General features: G+C 42.0%; 1 protein-coding gene across 1 annotated transcript; it reads left to right on the top strand.

The window, feature by feature from the left end:
* Nucleotides 1-245: 245 nt before the first annotated feature.
* Nucleotides 246-24,029, top strand: SLC25A48 (solute carrier family 25 member 48). Its single transcript, XM_075275040.1, has 7 exons — nt 246-306; nt 1,075-1,118; nt 2,623-2,694; nt 3,488-3,734; nt 8,467-8,724; nt 12,478-12,611; nt 23,913-24,029. The coding sequence occupies exons 1-7, from the start codon at nt 261-263 to the stop codon at nt 24,027-24,029; spliced, it is 918 nt and encodes a 305-aa protein (XP_075131141.1). The 5' UTR covers nt 246-260.
* The last annotated feature ends 389 nt before the right edge of the window (nt 24,030-24,418 follow it).

Below are 24,418 nucleotides of genomic sequence, written 5' to 3'. Positions count from 1 at the left end.
GTATAACATCATATGTATGTGAATGGGCAATGGACATGAACGCTGTCTAAACTGTGTTATTCTTACACTAGGAGAGGCTGACAATCATGAACTAGTATTGGCATTAGCTTAAACAGATGACACAAAATGCAGCTTCATCTGCCAGGAGAACACATTTGTTTTGTGCATTAAAACCTTTGGACTGGAAGAAAGCAAATACACATTTCAAACGCTATGTAGTCGCCTGTGCAAGAGAGGTGATACTCGTCCTAAAACCTAAAATGGGGAGAGTCCAACTAGAAGATTTTGTAGCCGGATATCTCGGAGGTATGTTATATGTTATTGTTGAGATATGTTGAGATTGTTATTATGAGATATGTTATTGTTACATTATTTGCTTCAGTATTCCTATGAGTGAGCACGGTGAATTAGATAGACATTCACATAGTTCTGACTCCAAGGCATGAAATGTTATGTTATATTACATTATGTTATATTACATTACTAAACATGTTAACGGGGTATACGGAGTAAATAAGGACAGTTGCTTTTGGCACAGGAGATGCATAGTTTTGTAACCCATTCTACACGTCTGGTCCAAGTTCTTATAGACGGCTAAGTATTGATGTCTGGATGTTGTGCTTACAGTCCAAATAATATTCCTCGAAGGCTTTGATATGTTTATTCATACAGACAGATATGTATCAAAAAGTTTCAGTACTTTAAGGGCTCGTGTTCAAAACTGAAACATATCTCTATACAGCTATACACCCACAATTATACAGTCGTGTTAGGGTTGTATATGGCTATACCGTACCTTCATAGGTCTCTGATTTCATAGAAGAGCAAAGTCATCATTTTATTCATATACTGTATAAACTGTATAGTATTATGGATTTACGGTGTTGAGAAGTGAGAAAATATTGGTAAAATTTTCAAAGGCACCATAGGAAAATATAAAAAGTACCTACTGATCTGTCACTGATTCCTTGTACCGATAACAACCCTCTAAGGGGCTAAAACTACTAAGACTTATTGTTCACGCCTGCATAGCTCCTGACAGATGAAACCATCTAGTATTTCTATCTCTTATAGGGGCTGCTAGTGTGATTGTGGGACATCCACTGGATACAGTCAAGGTACTTGAATTATCATATATGTGTCTTTTTTATTTTTGGGTGGTACAAAGAAACAAGTGGAGGTATTCGCCGCACCGTCCAATCAGATTATTGCTCTGAATTTCCTTAGTATGGAACGCAAGTCTGCTATAGGTCCAGCAGTTTTCATAAGTAAGATTGTAAGACTGGTTGTATTAAAAGACAAGTATCAGATATAGCACTTAAATACACAGATTGTAGCAGTTTCTGGTAATATCACAGAGCAGATCAGTGCTAGCTTCTCCTCGAATAACCTCACACCAGTAACGTTGCTCAACCAGTTCAGTTCTTCAGTAGCATAAAAGAGCAAATGTTAATGATTAGAGATGAGCGGACAGTAAAATGTCCGAGGTTTGATATTCGTTTCGAGTAGCTCCTCAATATTTGACTACTCGAATCGAATATCGAACCCTATTATAGTCTATGGGGGGGAAATGCTCGTTTCAGGGGTAGGCAACATTCGATCAAATTATACTTACCAAGTCCATGAGTGAGGGTCGGGCTGGATTCTCCGAGAAGTCTTCTCCTTGCAGCGTCCCTGCGGCATCTTCCGGCTCTGAATTCACTCTGTCAGGCATCGGGCCTGGGCAGAGCCAACTGTGCATGCCCGCACTACAAGTGGACATGCACAGTCGGCTCTGCCCAGACCCGATGCCCGGCAGAGTGAATTCAGAGCCGGAAGACGCCGCGGGGAAGCTGCACGGAGAAGACTTCTAAAGGTAGGAGAAGAACCAGCATTGATTGGCCGACTGTATAGCATTCGGCCAATCAATGCTGGTTCTGCATCGAACTTTTACATTCGAACAGCGAGTGGTACTCGATCGAGTATGAGTATTTCAAATACCGTAGTATTTGATCGAATACCTACTGTTATACCTTACTCTTAGGCTAGGGCCTCATGGAATCGAAACGCTGCGGGAAAAATCGTGGCATTTAACATTAGAGGCAAAGTGGATGGGATTCAAGCAAATCCCATATCCACTTTGCGGTAAAAACTATGGCGCACACAAACCGGCATGATTTTGTAAATCTCAGCATGTCAATTATATCTACGAAAACGCCAGCGGTTTCCCCATAGACATAATTTTAACAGAAAGTCCGCAAAGGAAAACTCTGCGAACTTTCTGTTTAATGTACTGAACCCTGATGCATTCCCGCCACGGTTTTTCCCGCAGCACTTTATTGCTGCGGGACGTCCTGTGGGGCCTTAGCCTTCGAGTAGATATTTAGCTTCATAACTTGCATCTAGCTTTGATGGATCTGCTTGGAAACCAATTATAAGGGACCTGCCTCCATATAATAGCTGTGTCAGGTTTTCACTTTTGTTACACCAAATGACCTGTTGGAACTTAATATGAACAGAAGCCAAGACTGAGCTTTTCTAAATTGATCTACAAAGATCGTAGGGTGACTAAACTCATGAGACAAGAACACGATGAGCGCACTGCTTAAGTAAATAGTAATTCCTAACCTGTTGATCTTACAGGCTCGATTACAAGCTGGCCAAGGATATGGATCTACACTTACCTGTATACTCAAAATTTACAGGCATGAGAATGTGAGTAAATGTCCTATTAGACCGTCTGACATATAATAAGCCCTATACACACTTCATAGTTACATACATAGTAGATGAGGTTGGATAAAGACATCAGTCCATCAAGTCCAAACTATAACCCTACAATCCCTACAGTGTTGATTCAGAGAAAGGCAAAAAACCCCATGAGGCTCATGCCAATTGCCCCATTTCAGGGGGAAAAATTCCTTCCCGACTCTAAATCTGGCAGTCAGTATAAAACCCTGGATCAACGAGTCCAATCTAGAGTCCATAATGTGTTATATTTTTTTCTTCAAGAAAGGCATCCAGGCCCTCTTTGAACTTGTTTAATGAATCCACCATCACCACTTCCCGGGGCAGAGACTTCCATAGCTTCACTGTTCTTACTTCAATCAACATTCGTTTGCTTTGTATTCATTTTGGAATTGGCCAATTTTTTTTATGGTAGAGGATTTTTCCACATTTTTCTATGATGGACCACATTATAGTCTATGGGGTCCACCAATTTCCATGGGTAACTGCTTCTTAAGCGGGTTAGGTTTCCATTTCTTGGGTCCCCAAGCAGACCTGAGGAATGGAAACCCGAATGCTAGTGTGAACCTAGCGTAACTCATTGCTTGTGTATCAGCCCATTATTTCGAGATAACCATGGCATACAACGAAGCATGTGGGTGAGCCACATGCCCAAGTCCCATCACCATGCTCTTTTTGTTGAAGCTATTTTATATCTCATGCCCGTTTTCTATAATTTTATAGTTTTTGTTAATCATCCCAATGTATTTCTTTCAACCAGGTCGCTGGATTTTTTAAAGGAATGTCGTTCCCTTTGGCTTCTATTGCAATTTACAACTCGGTCGCGTTTGGTGTCTTCAGCAATGCCCAGAGATTTATTAGTCAGTATCGAGATACAAGTCGAAGACATCCTCCTGACCTTATAGACTTGACTTTTGCAAGCATGTTAGCTGGATCTGTTTCTGTGGGAATTGGTGGTCCTGTCGACCTGGTAAAGATAAAGCTGCAAATGCAAACTCATTCTTCAGGTAGGAAATGCAGTTCTGCAGTTTTTTTATGCGAATTGCTAACTTTATAAAGCTACGGTATATATCACTGCTTTATTATATTAAGTTGGCCTAATTTTCATGGAAAAAAAATTTCAACATAGCTGGATAGATTCAAGTTGTACTATGATGTTGACTGACTTCTGCATGATTTGTCTCAAGACTTGAGGTCTCTGACATGCCTGCTTGTGGGGCTTCAAGTTCAGATTTCAGTGAGCATTTTGTTTGAAGCTCCCTTTGCTTCCATTTAGATTCCATTATGAATCAAATCCAAGTTATAAACCTGCCAAGTTGATCCGAGGGAAGGCAATTGCCCCATCAGATAATGAAATTCAGATAACATACTTTTTAAAAAGCAAAAAAAAAAAAACATTTTTTGCCCAGAAAACCCCTTTGAGATACTCCAAGATGGCATCTCTTAAAAGCTCTTCAAATAATTTTCCCATAGTGGAAGTTAAACTTACCAGTCTTTAGTTTTGGGGCTCATTTTTAGACCCCTTTTTGAACACTGAGCCACATTTGCTATGCGAATGCACCAATATCCTGGAACAGAGCCAGTCATTACTGAATCTTTAAATATTAGATAAAAGGATCGGTCTATCACCATGCATAATTCCATAAGAGTTCAGGGGTGTATGCCATCTGGACCTTATGATTTTATCTATTTTAATATTTTGAAGGTGACGTTTAATGGGGTATTTACATTATCCCTAAACGGGTTTTAATCATTGGATGTACCTTGGTAAATACAGTAGAGAAGAAGGCATTTAAAAGATCTGCCTTTTCCTCATCCTCCTCCACCAATGTTGGTAGGGCCAACATTGTCATTTTTTAAATAACCACCCTAAACAGTCTCGACTTCAAATAACCTCTGTAAACCATCTGATTTGTGACAGTTGTTTGTCTTAATTAGTTGGCAATGCATATGACCATGAATGCAGGAACTTTCTATAGTCTGAGACATGAGTTTCTTATTGTGATCATTAGAGATGAGCGAACAGTAAAATGTTCGAGGTTCGATATTCGTTTCGAGTAGCCCCTCAATATTCGACTACTCGAATCGAATATCGAACTCTATTATAGTCTATGGGGGGAAAATGCTCGTTTCAGGGGTAGGCAACGTTCGATCAAATTATACTTACCAAGTCCATGAGTGAGGGTCGGGCTGGATCCTCCGTGCAGTCTTCTCCTTGCAGCGTCCCCGCGGCGTCTTCCGGCTCTTCATTCACTCTGTCAGGCATCGTGTCTGGGCAGAGCCGACTGTGCATGCCCGCACTAAAAGCGGACATGCGCAGTCGGCTCTGCCCAGGCCCGATGCCTGGCAGAGTGAATGAAGAGCCAGAAGACGCCGCGGGGACGCTGCAAGGAGAAGACTTCTAAAGGTAGGAGAAGAACCAGTGTTGATTGGCCGACTGTATAGCATTCGGCCAATCAATGCTGGTTCTGCATCAAACTTTTACATTCGAACAGCGAGTGGTACTCGATCGAGTACGAGTATTTCGAATACGGAAGTATTCGATCGAAAACCTACTCAATCGAATATTGCTTGCTCATCTCTAGTGATCATGTTTAAGGGGACCATGTTAAGGATTGCATGATGTATGATGCACTGTTTTGTCCAGTATGGGTTTTTAAACTGAGCGCTTGCAAGCCGTCCCCAAGCTGTTTTTTTCTGGAATTTCAACGGAATCACAAAAAGTGGACAGCGGCACAAGTGTGAACGCCCCCTTAGTGCGATATCTCATTGGTCTTTTGAGTACTTTATTTACTGGATAGTATTCAATATACACAAAGACAAGTTGCGTAAGGATTACTCAATGAATATTTACATTTTATGTTATGGTAGAACGTTACGTTTACTTGGATAGCAAATATGGGGAGTGTCAGTGTTTATGTGACCAAGAAGGTTGAATGACCTTATCATTTTGAGTTTGGGACAAAACAGAAGTTAAAATCAACAGACAGGCAATAGATAAGCCATTCATATATGTGTTGAGTATTACAATTACAATGCTTCTGTCCACTCACTGGTCATGTCACTGTTTTATTTGGTACATTGTCATGTTCAAAGTAAAATGCTGTAAACCTGTGGTCCTACCAGCAGAACGATACAACACCATACAACATGACATATCCACGGGGTAACAGGGTGGCTCAGTGCTTAGTACTACAGTCTTTCAGCGCTGTAGTAATGGGTTCAAATCCCGCCAGGGAACCAAATCCACAAGCAGTTTGTATATTCTCCCCGTGTTTGCGTGGATTTCCTCCCATTGTACAAAGACATACTGATAGGAAAAAAAAATCAAAGATAGACAACCAACCAAAAATAAGCAACCTAAAGTAAATGCATGGGTTCCTTTTAAACTATACCAGGCCCTAAAGAAATCTGTGTCCTCACCATACACATAAAATATCCACAAGAAAAACAATCGTGAGTATGACACTTAGTATAAGAGGAATATATTACACATCCAGTCTTGGTCAATAAACTTGTCATAATTTTATTTATTACATCATACACATATATAAAAGATGGACATTAGAAGGGGAATCTACAAATACAAACTGACTGGGTAAAAGTGAAGTGCAGCAGATGGTATGTGGTCACTTTAAGTATTTACCGTATTTTTCGGACTATAAGACGCACCCAGGTTTTAGAGGAGAAAAATAGGGAAAAAAAATTTTCAGGCAAAAAATGGTAAAATATTTAATATATGGGAGTTGTAGTTTTGGAACAGCTGCAAGGCCACATTGACAGGTGACCCTGCAGCTGTACGGGGATGTATAGGGCGTTTTTTTTGTGGGGCCAGGTGTAGACCGGGCATTTTCAGACACAGGGATACCTAATGTATATGTTTCACAGTAATGTTATACTTTTATATGTATTCTAGGGAAAGGAGGTGAACTTTTATTTATTTTATTTTTTTATTATATTTTTTTTAAGTGTTTTTTTTTTTTTTTTACTATTTTAATATCCCCCGCCTAGGGGCTTGAACCTGCAATCGTTTGATTGCAAGTCCCATAGACGGCAATACAAGTGTATTGCCGTCTATGGGAGATTCTATACATTACTATCGCGGAGGGTCATAGACCAGCTATGACAGGCCTGGGAGCCTTCATTAGGCTCCCGGCTGTCATCGGAACAGGTCGGCTCCTGCGGCCTCGCCGTGCAGGAGCCGGCCTGCATCACTAAAGGTATGAGGCGGGGGGGGGGGGGCTAACTAACTGTCGGGACCTGCGGAGGAGCAGTGGGTTTGCAGCATGGCCGTGCTACTGCCACCGCTGGTTTTCTTCAGCGGCAGTAGCGCGGCAATCCGCAGGCCCCGGCAGCTAAGACAGTCCCCGGCATCTGCTGTAATAGACCGGCGGATGCCGGGGAGTGTCTTAGCTGCCGGGGCCTGCAGATTGCCGCGCTACTGCCACCGCTGGTTTTCTTCAGCGGCAGGAGTGTGACAATACTGCAGGCCCCGGCAGCTAAGACACTCCCCGGCATCCGCCGGTCTATTACAGCAGATGCCGGGGACTGTCTTAGCTGCCGGGGCCTGCGGATTGCCGCGCTACTGCCGCTGAAGAAAACCAGCGGTGGCAGTAGCGCGGCCATGCTGCAAACCCACATTCAGACTATAAGACGCACCCTCATTTTCCTCCGAAATTTTGGGGAAAAAAAGTACGTCTTATAGTCCGAAAAATACGGTACATAGAATTAAATGCAAATGGATTAAGCTAATGCCAGAAAAGGACCTCAGCATTGGAGTCCTTTATACACCGTGTGTGGACATTATATACACCTAGCAATAGTATCAATAGCCGCTGAGGTATATATCATGATTGGCCACTAAGATATACACATTGCCACAACAGTTCAAAGAGAGTGCTAGAAGTTTAAAGTTATCATGTGGTCCAATATATGTCTCCTATCCATTAAAGTAATAGCATTGATACACACACATTGGTGACTATAACAACATAGGTTCACATATATCCTATACCACTATATACAGGTTTAATAGCACTGTGGCTTACTCATGTTGACAATATAGGAGATATACAAGTCGGGACAGGCACTCACTCCCCAGTATCTGACGCGCGTTTCGGCTTTGCAGCCTTCATCAGCCTCCTAGCATTTTCTTTGAGCTGTTGTGGCAATGTTTATAACTTAGTGGCCAACCTTGGCTTTTCCTATTGACTATTTTTTTTGGACTTCGATTTGGCACTGCATTGCTCGACTGTTACCGAACCCTGGCTACCTGACCTCCCTTTGTTGTTGTTTGTCTTGTCTGCGTTTTGTGTATCACTTATATAGGAAGGGATCGTCTCCAAGTTGCCGCCTATTACATAGGATAGGACCGGCAAGAGGAAGGGACAGTGGGGGGGCTTCAGCTTAGGGCTCACTGTCTCTTGTGCCCCTTCCTCCAGGGTTCTCCAGCAGCTACTGGGGAATTGTCATCTAAGCAATTCCCTAACAATCAGGCTTTTGAAGCCACAAGGTGAATGGTGCAAAGTTTACAGCATGAAAAGTCAATGGCAGAATTGTTCTATTCCCTTCCAAAAAGAGTTAATAAAAATTATTCATAGAGATCCGCGAATCCTACTACAATTTGTGCCCCAAAAAACAAGCCCTCATACATACGAAAATATAAAAAGTATCAATAAGTTTGCTCTAATTTGCTTTCATCACAGGCAATTACCATCTCAATTATCTGTTATGTTACAGATGTCATGTCACTGAATCGGAACACATCCCTGCGTCATTATCAAACCGCCTACAAAGGTCCAGTCCATTGTGTGAATTGCATTCTACGGAAAGAAGGACTCTTAGGGATGTATCGTGGAGCAGGAGCGATGCTTCTGAGAGATATTCCAGGATATTGCTTGTATTTTATACCCTACATATATTTAAGCGAATGGCTGAAATTAGAGCATCACACAACGCCAAGTGCTTTGTCCGTGTGGCTGGCGGGTGGCATTGCAGGTAAGTAACGTCTGTATGTGCTATGTAGGAGTATGGCTAAATGAACCGTAACTGGGAATACATTCCAGCTATTTTATTGTGATTGTTATTAACGCCAGACATACAAACTTCCAAAACTTGGTATAATTTCCCAGATTATGGACAGCCTATATCATGCATTCGTAAAGCATTCCGAACCATTCAACACGCTGTGCAAATCACTAGTACAATGTGTGTACATGAGAAATAAGGTTATTTCTGGGAATTATTCCCCATTTTTAGCAGTTTTCGCTAGTTCACACATGGGGCGGTATGGCGCATTTTGGTCTGGATTGTGACGCCTGCCGTGACTTTCGTGGCTTCTGGCAGTCGTGGCTTCCCCCTCCAGAGTAGGCTCAAATGAATGGGCCTAGTCTGGAGGGTGCTGCTGCAAGGCGGACACAGGGGCTGAATCAGCCGCAGAATCTTCCTGAAGAAAGGGCAGTTTGCTTCTTTTTTCAACATGCCACTCACATGCATGCAACATGCCGCTCGCGGAAAAAAGTAAGCTAGCGGTCTACATAGACCTCCATTGTGAGGGGGCATGGATTCAGCACCAAAATCCGCTCCCTCTTTCCCCATGTCAACGAGTCCTTATAAACACAAAAATAGTTCGGAATTAGGGTTGAGCGATTGGAAAAGATTGGATTCCGATCAGCGATCGAGTAATTTTCACGATCGCGATCGGAATTCTGACCCGATCTTTTCCAGCGGGATCGAGATCGGAGGTTATCTCAAGATTGGCTCAACCCTAAAAGTGACTTTTCTCATAAAGAAGCATTGACTTGGGTTGAGTATTGGGATCGGAAAAGATCGGATTCCGATCGGTGTTCAAGCAAATTTCACGATCAAGACCGGGATCGAGATCAGCTGGAAAATGATCGGAAATCGGATTTTAAAATCGTTATTGAAATCTCAAAATTGGCTCAACGCTATTCGGAATATTACCAAATCTGGCCATATACAAGAAACAAAAGTTGACCAAAATAGCTGACTCTGGGCATTTCACATGAGGATTGTTTAAAAAAATTACCATGGAAAATCTTGTCCACGCTCAGACAAAAATATAATGCATATGACATTACTGGCCGAATTTGTCCGATTACTTGTTATTTTGTATGCTGTACTCCTGATGGGGCAATGGATATGGATGGATATGTTAATGGTGGAATCTGTCAATGAAGTGCCAGTGACTTTTATCTTCTGTGTATGGCCGCCTCTAGGTATCAAAATAGGTGACATATAATGCAAAATATACATAAACTTAGAGGTAGGTAAAAAAAAAAAAGCAACTACACAGGCATAGACTTCACCTGTGGTGTAAAGTGCCACTATAGTGCATGTGCAACATGAAATGTATATCGCTTTGAGATGGGAATATTTCATGTGTCATCTTCCTGCAGTTGGTTAACCACATAGGGGAGTGTCTGTGCAGGTCAGTGTTCAGAATCAAACAGAAAACTTTCACTACTTTGTTCTATTTTTGCCTTTGCATTTATGAATAACAAGTCTGCTAGAAGCAGGTCGGATGAAGGGTCAAAAAAACGGGTTTGCTCCATTTTCTTCCACGGAAATTCCAAGACCGACCTTGGAATCCTGAAGCTGATGTGATGCTAGTGTGAATCTAGAATTATAATATGCCAGATATATCATCCACTGTCATAAATCTAATGCATGTTCAGACTGCCTGTGGATAAATCTAGGCCCAAGACTATTTCTCTAACTGTATAGGAAAATCAACAGGCACTTGAATTCCCCATAACAACTTTGTTCTTCACCAGGGGCTCCAAAACTTTCTGAAAATGGGACCGCTTCTTGGTGAAAACTTTCATTTAGGACTCTCCATTACCATACTTAGTCCTATTTGAACAAAAAGTCAGCCATATTCAGCCTCTATACTTTCCAGCTGTATGCTGCCTCTCCTCTGCTTATTCTTCCTCCATGCTTGCCTGTTAAGCACACCACTCTGTTACCTTCATGTTTTCCACACACACAACTTTGCTGCCTCCACATTTACTACATACACAGCTCTAATGTCTCCATGTTCTTCACACTTATAGCTAGCTTTACTATCTCCATGCTTTCCCCTCCACACACACACTTCTGTGAATATTTCTTTTCCTGTACATACAGCTCTTACCTATAGGCTAACCACAATTTGGCTACCTTCATGCTCCCTCCACACACTCAGCATTGCTTCCTTCAAGTCTTCCACACTCAACTTTGCTACATTCTCTTTTCCCTAACACACTTAATACTGCTACCTCCATATTCTTCCCCTACAGGTAGCCTTGGATAGTTTACATACCCAAAGCTATTGTATAACCTCCACCCCTGCACGTGACTGGTCACATGACTGTGATTTCATCAAAGGGTCCTTTTACAGGACTGAAAAATACTGGGAATTAGTATTTGGAGTCATGCAGTGTGGAAGAAACTTCTCAGTTTTGTTCATGATCCCCACCAAAGGGTCACAACTAGAGATGAGTAAGTGCTATTCGAATAGCACGCACCCATAGGAATGAATGGATGCAGCCGGAACGCAGGGGATTAAGCGGCCGGACGCCGGCGAAGTCTGCGTGCCGGCTGCTTCCATTCATTCCTATGGGTGCGTGCTATTCGAAACGGCCGTTTCGAATAGTACCCGCTCATCTCTAGTCACAACATTTAGGAGACCGTGCTCTACACTATACACTATGAAATGGTTAATGAAACCGACTTTGAGATCTGCCAAAATGAAGGGGAATATTCAGGTAATTGGCAACACTATTACATCCACAGTGCTTGGAGTCATTTTAAGTATATTCGGATTCAAGGCACTTATAAGCGGTTTAACTAGGGTTGAGCCGATCTTGACTATTCAGGATCAATTTTAAAATCCGATTTCCGATCATTTTTCATTCGAACCCGATCTCGATCCCAATTCCAATCCCAATGCAAGTCAATGGGATTTTTTTTATTAATCGGAGATCAGATTTTAAAAGCAATCCTATTCACTATACAGCATGGAATCTAACAGTTGAACGCTTTAATTGTTAGAATCCACGCTGTGTAGTGAATCACTAAGTAGCCAGAGGATTTTTTTTTTAAATCCTCTGGCTACTTAGTCCCCCCTGGTGTCCACTTACCTGCAGAGATGGCTGGTTCGGTGTTCTTCTTTGCCTCACTGCCCCCTTCCTCTCAGGTTAGGAGAGTGTGGGCGGGTTAGGAGAGTGTGGGGGGTACTGGGAGGGGAGACGTCACATCTCCCCGCCCTGTACCCGCCCACACTCTCCTAAGCCACAAGCCCCGCCTTCCTAGTTCTTTAAACACTAACCTGGGAGGCGGGGCAGCGAGGCGAGAAGAGCAGCATGGAACGGCAGCGAGGCGAAGAAGAACACCGGGACCGGAGCAGCCATCTCTGGAGGTAAGTAGCTACTAGAGATGTTAGTTTAGTCTCCCATTAGAATGAATGGAGGCAGCCAGCGTGCAGGGGGTTAAGGCTGTGTGCCGGCTGCTTCCATTCATTCCTATGGAATCGCAGCAGAGCCTTCACACTGAGTATACACTATATACTCAGTGTGAAGGCTAAGCAAAGCATTGTGGGAAATAGTACCGATCTCGATCCCACCTAAAAAGATCGTGTTCCAAACACGATAGCTCAACCCTAGGTTTAACAAAATGTTTTGTACCTTTTTCGCCGTCATGTAATTCATATCCATTTTAGTTTGACATGTATGTTTTATGTCCTTTCAGGAGCTATTTCGTGGGGCACAGCTACTCCCATGGATGTAGTAAAGAGTCGCCTTCAAGCAGACAATCTGTATAACAGAAAATATAAAGGAGTCAAAGACTGCATTAAACAAAGTTACTGTAATGAAGGCATTCAGGTAAACAGTATGATACTAACATCGGAATGAATTACAGGACATGTCATAGAGCCTTGGATCTCTAACCATTCCCCAAGTTACCGGTATACTATCGGTTATTTCTTGAGACTTTTTCCTACAAAAAACCCATGCGAGTTCGTGAAATGCAGATTTTGCTGCAATTTTTTTTAAGCCAAACCCAGGATTGAGCATATGGTAAAAGTATAAGAGCTTCCTATATATTTCCCATTCCTTTTGTAGCTCAAAAAACTGCAACACGACGGTTCCGCAACATAGGGCCCCACGGGACAGAAACGCCATGATTTGCCCGCGGTGTTTTACAGTAACTGCAAAGTGTATGGGATTCTTGCGAATCTCATGGCCACCTTGCGGTAAAAACTGCAGCGCGGACACACCGCGATTTCCAAAACCAGCGCAGTTTTGGAAATCACAGCATGTCAATTATATTTACGGGCACGCGGGTGGTTTCCCCATAGGTATAATTGTAACAGAAAGTCAGCAAAGGAAAACTCTGTGAACTTTCTGTTTAAAGAGCTGTGGGAAGAACTGTGATGCATTGCCGCCGCTGTTTTTCCCACAGCGCTTTATTACTGCAGGTCGTCCCGTGGGGCCTTAGCCTTACTCTGCTTCTCTTATGTATTTTGCTTACTTGTATAGCGCCATCCTATTCTGCAGCACTTTACAGACATTGTCAGTCACCGTCCCATATATAGGGCTCACAATCTACAGTCCCTATCAGTATGTCTTTGGAGTATGGAATGAAACCCACACAAACATGGGAAGAACATACAAACTCCTTGCCAATGTTGTTCTTGGCAGGATTCGAACCCAAGACTCCAGCGTTGTGCTTTCTTTTTAATGACTAGAGATAAGCGAGTAGTTAAATACTTGATAGTCGATATTTGTTTCAAGTAGCCCCTCAATATTCGACTACTCAAATCGAATATCGAATCCTATTATAGTCTATGGGGGGAAAATGCTCGTTTCAGGGGTAGGCAACATTCGATGAAATTGAACTTACCAAGTCCACGAGTGAGGGTCGGGCTGGATCCTCTGAGCAGTCTTCTCCGTGCAGCGTCCCCGTGGCGTCTTCCGGCTCTGAATTCACTCTGCCAGGCATTGGGCCTGGGCAGAGCCAACTGTGCATGCCCACACTACAAGAAAATGGCTGCGTACAGTCAAGCGGCAGAGTGAATTCAGAGCCGGAAGACGCCGCGGGGAAGCTGCACGGAGAAGACGTCTAAAGGTAGGAGAAGAACCAGCGTTGATTGGCTGACTGTATAGCATTTGACCAATCAAAGCTGGTTCTGCATCGAATCTTTCCATTCGAATAGCGAGTGCCTTAGTATTCGATCGAATATCTACTCGATCGAATACTACTCGCTCATCTCTATTAATGACCACTGCTGTTTCAGAAATGATGTCAGAGATTATTAACAATGTAAGGAGATATGAAAGAAGTCATTAGAAAACCATGACATTCACCACATTGTAACAGTATTCAGTCACAACCCGACTCCTTGTGAAAACCTCAGTCTTAGTACAAGATCAAGAGTCTCTGACTAGTAACCGCACCTCTGACTAGTAACCGCACAGCCTGTAGTAGTTTCATAGTAGTATTACGTCATTTATAATATAGTTCTCTTTAGATCAAGAAGAATGACCTTTCCAGCACATCTCAGGCTCTCCGGTGCTGGACCGCAGTCTATGCTCCCCCTATAGTTCTATACTCTGCTTTGAGTTTCCCGAGACCTCCCGTTACCTTTTAGATAAAGGTTAGCTGAGGTCTAACTACTGTATATTAGGTTTATATTTCCTGTAAACTTAGCTGAGGATTAATCTCTATGAATAATATATCATAATGAGACATAACCATATAGCACATATAGCATATGCAACATAATTCAAGTAATGGCTCCATCTTATTTCACCATCCACCATCCAGATGGGTCCATGTATCATTTTAGAAAACGTGATACCAAGACTAGGCTTTACCTCGCTAATTTTTTCATTAGACTTTTTTGCCTCTGGATGGGATTTTTTTAATCAAACCACTTTATAGCAGGTCATCTTCCCTCTAAATGACTCACCAATTTTTGGTACAGGTTAAAGGGGTTGTCCGGGATCATTAGAAACTCTGAATATGACTGAAATATGACTCTGTTCACACTACCTTTTTACATTCTGTTGGAATAAGGGCGGGTTCACACCTGCGCCCGGTTTTCGCTTTGCAGGAAGCTTTGCGTCTTCTGCCCGAGAAACTGGACAGGAGACGGAAACCGACAGTCAATTTTCAAACCCATTCACTTGAATAGGTTTGCAAAGTGACCGTCCGTGAGCGTCTTCTGGTCTCCGCGGCGAAACTGTTTTTTTTTAACCGGACACAAAGTCGGACATGCAGGACTTTGTAAGGCAAAAAACAAACAACACCGAGCCGATCCTCGTGTATTACCACTGGAAGAAAATGTGGTTTAAATGGAGAGACAAGTGCTTGCTCACCTGGGTGGGTTGTGAGGAGGTCACAACAACCCAAATAGCCTTGAGAGCAAGCAAGTCCAGGGTATGTAGAATAAGGTGGAGGGCCGTTACACAAACGGAAACGTACAACAAAGCCGATCATTGTATCAGGCCGGCCCCAATTTTTCGATGAAAACCCACAAATCGGAGACTGGGCGAAGGTGTGAGCCCACCCTGAACTGTTTTTTCAATTTTAATATAAACTCGACCTTTATACAAGCCTCGATGTGAACAGTTTTATATAAACCTTTACCACAAATTGGTAAATTTTGTGATGTTTTTTTTGTATTTGTACGTTCCTAAAAACTTAGCCACTCATTTTTAGATATGCCAAAAAAAACGAGAAAAAGTTATATGACTCACCACTCGATGCAAGGTGCACGACCTGATTCTTCCGGACTTTAAGAGGAAAAATACTTGCGAAGATGAAGGAGGTAAGGTCCGCAACTCTTGTTCGTAAAAAATATCAACTTTATTCCATCATTTTAAAAAAGCTTGACAAAAGATGTCATACAAAAGAAGTGAAAAAAAGAAAGAAACGTGAAATAAAAAACACAAAAAATCACATCTCTGGCTTGGCTGACGCGTTTCGAAACCGCAAAGGTTTCTTAATCATAGCCTGATGTATGCCTTACATGGACTAACACTAACTGTTCCCTATAAATACTAAGTTCAACAGGTGTAATTGATAGACTTTCTAACAGGGAGGGTGGTAACTTCCTGTTGTATACACTCCAGGTTTTATAAATAAAGATTTATTTAAACAAAGTCATTTCCATTTATAATGCTATTGATGCAATAAAAGTATCTTAAACGCTTTATGTTTGTATATTTACTCACACATGTGTCCAAAGAAATAAGGATATATGGAATCGGAGAGAAGGACATGCTCCAGTGAACATTACCCATGTCCCATTCATAATTTCTACTCCGATCACGTGACCGGAGCTAACCAATCATAACCCACTACCTCTGTAGTAAGGCGCAGTGTAGTTTACATGGCCGTGCATAACATGGAATCGGGCTAAAAGATCCATAACTCTTCATAACCAAACTCTCCACATATAAGTCTATTTATGCATCCTCATATTGCAGGTTCCCCTTCATTGAACAAACTTTTAACTGTGTATTGTCATTCAATCAGCAACTTGCGATCACGTGACTTAAAATGCTCCAATGAACCAATGAACATTCCTTAGGTCCCATTCATGATTTCTGTTCCGATCACGTGACCGGAGCCAACCAATTATAACCCACTACCTCCGTAACAGAGCGCAGTGTAGTTTGCATAGCCGTGTATATCAAAAAAGGCGACCAGCGAGTACCTGATTCAGCAACGTAACCGCACAGCAGCAACCATAAGGGTAAACAAAGGTAAGTACTTAATAGACAGATCTAAGTTAACGGAATATTCCAAGTATCCATTGGACCTTAAAGCTGCTCAGAAAGAGCTTTCAATTTATATTCATAAATTCATTTTTATATGAATGACAAAAAATGCCTCTATGACATCCAGTTTATGCTGTCCAGATCACAGGGTTCTATTTATTGTTTCAGAGATATAATGGGCCAATGTAAATAATTGGATCATGGACTAACATTCACAGCTTGAGTAATTCGTTGGTGTCAACAATATCAAATTGTAGTCCCCAACCAGAATGCAAAAGTCGAATACTAAAAGAACGAGTGCCAAAAAATAACCATAGCTGTCAATAAATTAGGGATAAATCCGATCTCATATTTAGACCCTGCGGTTGTCTACAACCAAAACGCAGGATCCAAAGGGCTTCTTTTTTTAAACAACATTTCTTTAATATTACCCCCCCTTTGGGATATTTGGATGACATCTATTCCCCAAAATCTGAATGTAGAGACAGAACCCTTATGTACTAAAGCAAAATGCTTCGAGGCACCCGACATTCCCTCCGTTAGATTCTTACTACTGTCCTTAATATGTCGGGTGCCTCGAAGCATTTTGCTTTAGTACATAAGGGTTCTGTCTCTACATTCAGATTTTGGGGAATAGATGTCATCCAAATATCCCAAAGGGGGGGTAATATTAAAGAAATGTTGTTTAAAAAAAGAAGCCCTTTGGATCCTGCGTTTTGGTTGTAGACAACCGCAGGGTCTAAATATGAGATCGGATTTATCCCTAATTTATTGACAGCTATGGTTATTTTTTGGCACTCGTTCTTTTAGTATTCGACTTTTGCATTCTGGTTGGGGACTACAATTTGATATTGTTGACACCAACGAATTACTCAAGCTGTGAATGTTAGTCCATGATCCAATTATTTACATTGGCCCATTATATCTCTGAAACAATAAATAGAACCCTGTGATCTGGACAGCATAAACTGGATGTCATAGAGGCATTTTTTGTCATTCATATAAAAATGAATTTATGAATATAAATTGAAAGCTCTTTCTGAGCAGCTTTAAGGTCCAATGGATACTTGGAATATTCCGTTAACTTAGATCTGTCTATTAAGTACTTACCTTTGTTTACCCTTATGGTTGCTGCTGTGCGGTTACGTTGCTGAATCAGGTACTCGCTGGTCGCCTTTTTTGATATACACGGCTATGCAAACTACACTGCGCTCTGTTACGGAGGTAGTGGGTTATAATTGGTTGGCTCCGGTCACGTGATCGGAACAGAAATCATGAATGGGACCTAAGGAATGTTCATTGGTTCATTGGAGCATTTTAAGTCACGTGATCGCAAGTTGCTGATTGAATGACAATACACAGTTAAAAGTTTGTTCAATGAAGGGGAACCTGCAATATGAGGATGCATAAATAGACTTATATGTGGAGAGTTTGGTTATGAAGAGTTATGGATCTTTTAGCCCGATTCCATGTTATGCACGGCCATGTAAACTACACTGCGCCTTACTACAGAGGTAGTGGGTTATGATTGGTTAGCTCCGGTCACGTGATCGGAGTAGAAATTATGAATGGGACATGGGTAATGTTCACTGGAGCATGTCCTTCTCTCCGATTCCATATATCCTTATTTCTTTGGACACATGTGTGAGTAAATATACAAACATAAAGCGTTTAAGATACTTTTATTGCATCAATAGCATTATAAATGGAAATGACTTTGTTTAAATAAATCTTTATTTATAAAACCTGGAGTGTATACAACAGGAAGTTACCACCCTCCCTGTTAGAAAGTCTATCAATTACACCTGTTGAACTTAGTATTTATAGGGAACAGTTAGTGTTAGTCCATGTAAGGCATACATCAGGCTATGATTAAGAAACCTTTGCGGTTTCGAAACGCGTCAGCCAAGCCAGAGATGTGATTTTTTGTGTTTTTTATTTCACGTTTCTTTCTTTTTTTCACTTCTTTTGTATGACATCTTTTGTCAAGCTTTTTTAAAATGATGGAATAAAGTTGATATTTTTTACGAACAAGAGTTGCGGACCTTACCTCCTTCATCTTCGCACTCATTTTTAGACCCTTTTAGACCATTTTTGCTTACATCTATTGTACAAAATGTGCACGGCAGACACTTTTTTCAGATTTTTGCATGTCAAAAAATATTACATTATGGGGCAACACGGTGGCTCAGTGGTTAGCATTGCAGCGCTGGAGTCCTGGGTTTGAATCCCGCCAGGAACAACATCTGCAAGGAGTTTGTATGTTCTCCCCGTGTTTGAGTGGATTTCCTCCCATACTACAAAGACATACTGATAGGGGGAAGAAAATGTACAAAAAATAATAAATAAAAAAAATTACATCACATTTTAGTGTTGAGAACAGACAAAAATCTATCGATCCCCTGCCCTGTGTATTTTAGCGTGTCTGAGTCCCTAGATCTGTCATATTCTAGTAATACAGCATAAACCGCATCCTGTACTTCACACACCGCAATAATAGTGCTCTGTCGTTGCAAAGGTCAGCTCTAGCCATTAAGATCTTTTCTTGAGATTCTTATATCTTCTTGTCACCTCATATCCTTCATGCCACACTTGAAGTCTTGAAATGTTCTAGAAATGCAGAATATATTCAGTACATGTATACCTATATACACGAGAATATCATGTACCTCAGATTCTCTTTTCCTGTGAAACTCCCTGAGTCACACGTAATAAAAAGACCATCCACCCTGTACTATGTAAGAAGTCGTACAATGTCGGTCACCAGATTATCAGATGGAGGTAGAATTGTGCGGTGTTTATTCATTTATTGAATGACTAGTAACGGGTCTTAATCCTTGAAAAAGTTGAATCATTAGAAATGGGATTTTTTTTTCAACTAAATTTATCATGAAAATTTTCACAATTACAGACTTTTGAAAGATGAACCGCTAAGGATTCATTTCATTTCGGGTTTGGACGGCTCAGGGCCAAGATTAGTTTCAGGATGAACAAGTTTAGCATGAACCACAACTTATTAAATGGCTTAAAACCTAGTGTAGAGGACTCTCAGGGCTGCCAGGAACCCATCTATCCAATTTCTATCTCTCTATGGCAAACACAGCCGAACCTATGTCAAAGTGACCCAAGAATATAATAGGAGGAGGCCCAGGGGAGATGAAAAAGATAAAACATTCATACTCACTTACCGTTCCCTCTTTTCGGCCTCCTCACAGTGCACAACATTCACTCCTTGGTGAAGTCATTGCATTCAGTAAAACCATGTGATTGCTAGAAGCCCTTCACAGGCCGCAACCGTGACAGCGAGTGCATAACATCACCAGGGGAGTATAATACGGCGGCCCAGTGGTGTAACTAGGAATAGCGAACTTTTGACATAGGCCCCTTCTTCCCCCAAAGACCCCGACTGACACCCCTTCCCCCCCCCCGCATTCCTGCAAACAGTTTTATGCCCCATGATGGCCCCGTACACATTATTATGTCGCATAGTGGCCCCTACACACAGTATTATGCCCCATAGTGTCCCTGCACACAGTATTATGTCCCATAGTGGCCCCTGCATAGAGTATTATGCCCCATAGTGGCCCCTTCACTCAGTATTATGCCCCATAGTGGCCCCTGCACACAGTATTATCCCCCATAGTGGCCCCTGTACACAGTATTATGCCCCATAGTGGCCCCTGCGCAGAGTATTATGCCCCATACTGGCCCCTGCACAGAGTATTATGCCACATAGTGGCCCCTACACACAGTATTATGCCCCATTGTGGACCACCCATGTACAATTATTATACTCAGGGGTCTTTTCAGACCACAGAGTATAATAATCGGAGACCCAGGGGAGGATACAAACATAAAAAAACATTGTTACTTACCTCTCCCTGGCTCTGGCGCACTACCCACTGATGTCGGTCTTCTTCACTGACCGAAAAGACGTCACTTGAGCTGGGGCTTGTATCGCGACGCATAATGTTGCATGACTTGGCCCATGTGACATCTGGGATGTCACACAAGTAGGCCTGAAGCCTTCCAGAACAAAGGAGAGGTAAGTAACTGTGTTTTTATGTTCCCTCACCTCTCCTGGGTCGCCAATTATTACCGTATATACTCGAGTATAAGCCGACTTTTTCAGTACATTTTTCATGCTGAAAATGCTCTCCTCAGCTTATACACGAGTCAGGGACCACGGAGAACAGAAAACTGGAAGGACCTGGAAGGGGGAGGTCCTTTAGTGATACTGCTCTGTGATTGACTTGTCATGAGGTCACGTGACTGTGATGTCATCAGAGGTCCTGTAGCCACTGGTATGTAACATCTACAGATAAGGTTGAGTCTAAATCCTAGTAGCTCCGCCCACATCAGAGTCCAATCACATGTGGTCATGACGTCATCAGAGGTCCTTTAGCACACTAGGATTTGGCGTCTACCCTGCAGATGAGTGGCCAGGATTCATTGTGTCTTATGGGAGATGTCTGTTGTATGGAGGAGAGGAAGCTACAGTAACGTGACACACAGGGACCTTCCTTTAGTTACTCTGCCTATTATTCTCAGGCATTTGGGGTTATTAATTTAATTTCAGTAACTCCATGTGCCTCACATTATTAGCAGTTACCCCATCATGTCCCTCATATTAACCCCCGTGTGCCCAATATAAGGGTTACTAATATGTGAGACACATGAGGGTACTAATGAAAGACCTTAATTATGAAGATACCTAATTATTACCTCCATATGTCCCACATATCAGTAACTCTTATGTGAGGCACACAGGGGGTTAATGTGAGGGACATGATGGGGTTAACTGCTATTACTATGATCCCCATGGAGTTACTGACCAGACTTTTTATCTGCAATGGTGGATTCCCCCCCCTAGGCTTATACTCGAGTCAATAAGTTTTTTGTGGTAAAATTAGGAGTCTCGGCTTATATTCAGGTCGGCTTATACTCAAGTATATACAGTATATTCGGGGTCTGAAAAGACCCTGAGTACAATGATAGTGTTTGTGGGGTTCGCGGGCCTGCAGCCTCTGCAGAATAGGACTGGCTGACGTGAGCAGGAGCCAAGATCGGTAAGTCAATAGGACCTGTTACCGGCTGGAGTTTGCGGCTGCCGCTGGCTCCTAATGTCCAGGTCCCTGTGGCATCTGCTACCACTGCTATCCCCCGGTAGTTATGCCCCTACAGTGGCCATTTAAATTCACCCAAAACGATTCTCTATTTGTTCAGTTTCATAGTCAAAAAGGAACAATTTGGAATATTCGGGTTGAACCCTGTTTAGTACGAGACGGTTCGCCCATCTATACTTATGTTTTACATATAATGTACAAAAATACCATGGAAAATCTATTAGATTAATTAGTTAGATAAGATCTTCAGTGGAAACACAACTTTCCATACCTACATCCGGCACCTGATTGTCTCTCCTTTAATGTAGATTGTACGTACTTCTCACATTGCAGCCTCATCTCTGCTTCTGATCAGACACAAACTTGATATTGAAATTTCACCTACTTTCTCTTTCTATATTCTTTGCTGATACCTCTGCTAGACCAAGATTCATCCCTTCCTGCCGGGGGTGTGGACAGAGTCATTATCCTGCACCCCATATTCTGCTAAATCTAAGAGTATCTAAGTATATGTAATGGGAAAAATAAGTATTTGGTACATTGGTGATGATTTTGCAAATTTTCCCACCTACAAAGGTGAGAGACAGATAATCACATTGTATGATTTTTAATAATTAATTTGCATCTTATTGCATTAACTTAATATTTGGTGCAGAAACCTTTGTTTGCCATTACAGAGGTTAGACGTTTCCTGTAGTTCTTGACCAGGTTTGCAGACACTACAGCAGTGATTTTGACCTACTCCTCCATATAGATCTTCTCCAGATCTTTCAGGTTTTAGGGCTGTCACTGGGCTACATTGAGTTTCTGCTATCACTAAAGATCTCCAATTGGGTTGGGGTCTAGGCCACTCCAGGACCTTGAAATGGTTCTTAAGGAGCCACTCCTTAGTTGCCATGGCTGTGTGTTTTGGGCCAATGTCATACTGGAAACCCCAAGCTTTAGCCATCTTCAAGGAGTTTACTGAGGGATGGAAGATGTTGGCTTAATTTTTTTTGCATGGCCCCATCCCTTCAATATGGTACTGTAGTCCTGTCCACTTTTCAGAAAAGCACCCCCAAGGTATTATATTTCCACCCCCATTCTTCATGGTTGGGACAGTGTTCTTGGAGTTGTATTCATCCTTCTTCCTTCTTCCTTCAAACATTCTATTTTGGTCTCCTCTACAGCTCTCGAAGCTGGAGCACGCAAGGGCATAGTGGTGAGTCAAGAGATGTCCACTCGTACTTCACTACTGTATTCAACTCATCTGTGTCCTGTCCGAATGCAAATGAGTTGAATCCTGGACATACCTCTCACCAATCGGGACTGAGGGACTGGACCCACAATCCGGGACTGTCCCACTGAATCCAGGATGGTTGGGAGGTATGTAACAAGTCTGCTATAAAACAGATGGGGTGTGATATAAATAATGAAGGAGCCCCAAACAGTATAATATGCTCCACAGTGGCTCCCACACAGTATAAAATGCTCTCAAGAGTCCCCCTTGAGCTGCTTCAGGCAAACCTCATGAAATTCAATAAATATTTGTGAGGTTTGGCACCCCATTTAGCTTCAGTGCCATTATTAATAATCGGAGGCCCAGGGTAGGTGATGGAAAAAAACACTTATACTCACCTTACCTCACCACTTCAGCCCATCCTTGTTCCATTCAGTTCTCTGCAGCACCTTCCTTGGTCCTCTTCTGCCTGCAACTCTGGTCACATGCTCCAGAGGTCACTTCTAGGGTCTGTGATTGGCCCTCAGTGGTCATGTAGGACACACTGACGACATTATGCCGGCATGACTGCTGGGGCTCAATCACAGGTCCCAGCAGTGACCCCCTAGGGAGTGGCCTCAGTTACAGGCTGGAAGAACCCCAAAGAGGAACTGTCAGAAGCCCAGGAGAGGTGGGATAAGTATTTGTTATTTTTAATCATCTACCCTGGGCAGGCTTTAATTGGAAAGGGGCTTGGCACATCGGGCATATGAAACGAGCATTTCACCCCATAGACTATAATGGGGTTCGAAATCCGTTCGAACAGTCGAACAGTGTGCGGCTGTTCGAATTGGATTTCGAACCTCGGACATTTTAGTGTTCGCTCATCTCTAACTATTACACATTCAACTACCACAGTATCGATAAGGATTCTTTTAGTTCTTTTAGTTGATACATAAAGGAAATTTAGAATTTTTCAATATAATTGTGAATCATCTCAAAGTTGCGTTAAAGCCGATTTTCCAATTGAAACCATTTCTAATGCTGATTTTGAAATCTTATCTTTTACAGGTATTTTTCAGGGGAATCACAGTAAATGCCATCCGTGGCTTTCCAATGAGCGCGGCAATGTTTTTGACTTATGAACTTTCACTGCAAGCCATGAAGACGGGCAAGGAATCAAACTAAACCGATATATTAGACTTTTAATTCTGAATATTTTTTATTTTTTTTTAACATAAGTCGCCATATCTTATTGATCAAAGCCAAAAAATACTAAAGAGGTGTCATAGACCACATATATGACATTAAAGGGGAACGATACTTGTCTGCTCCTTATAATAGCAGCACAAAAGATCTGCTTACCACAAAGATGAAAGATAGCGAAGAGGAAAAGAAGTCTTGCTGTGTAACGTAAATGAGGTCAAGATTTTAATCAAACTCCTGCCACTGGTACCATCAGATATCGGTAGTGAGCTATGCTATTGTTCCATTTATTGTGTACTACCAAAACTACAAAAAAAAAATTCTGAAATGTGTGGGTGATACCTTCATGCATCGGTTGTTTTTGCTCCTTG

The sequence above is a fragment of the Leptodactylus fuscus genome, chromosome 5 (assembly GCF_031893055.1).
Source record: "Leptodactylus fuscus isolate aLepFus1 chromosome 5, aLepFus1.hap2, whole genome shotgun sequence".
Taxonomy (NCBI): domain Eukaryota; kingdom Metazoa; phylum Chordata; class Amphibia; order Anura; family Leptodactylidae; genus Leptodactylus; species Leptodactylus fuscus.
This window is presented reverse-complemented; position numbering and strand designations above follow the sequence as displayed.

What these genes read in the sequence shown, in the direction of transcription:
- SLC25A48 (XM_075275040.1), top strand. Translation starts at nt 261, where the DNA reads ATGGGGAGAGTCCAACTAGAAGATTTTGTAGCCGGATATCTCGGAG. An exon ending in TGTAGCCGGATATCTCGGAG is followed by an intron (nt 307 to 1,074) that starts GTATGTTATATG and finishes TATCTCTTATAG; the next exon opens with GGGCTGCTAGTGTGATTGTG. An exon ending in ACTGTAATGAAGGCATTCAG is followed by an intron (nt 12,612 to 23,912) that starts GTAAACAGTATG and finishes TATCTTTTACAG; the next exon opens with GTATTTTTCAGGGGAATCAC.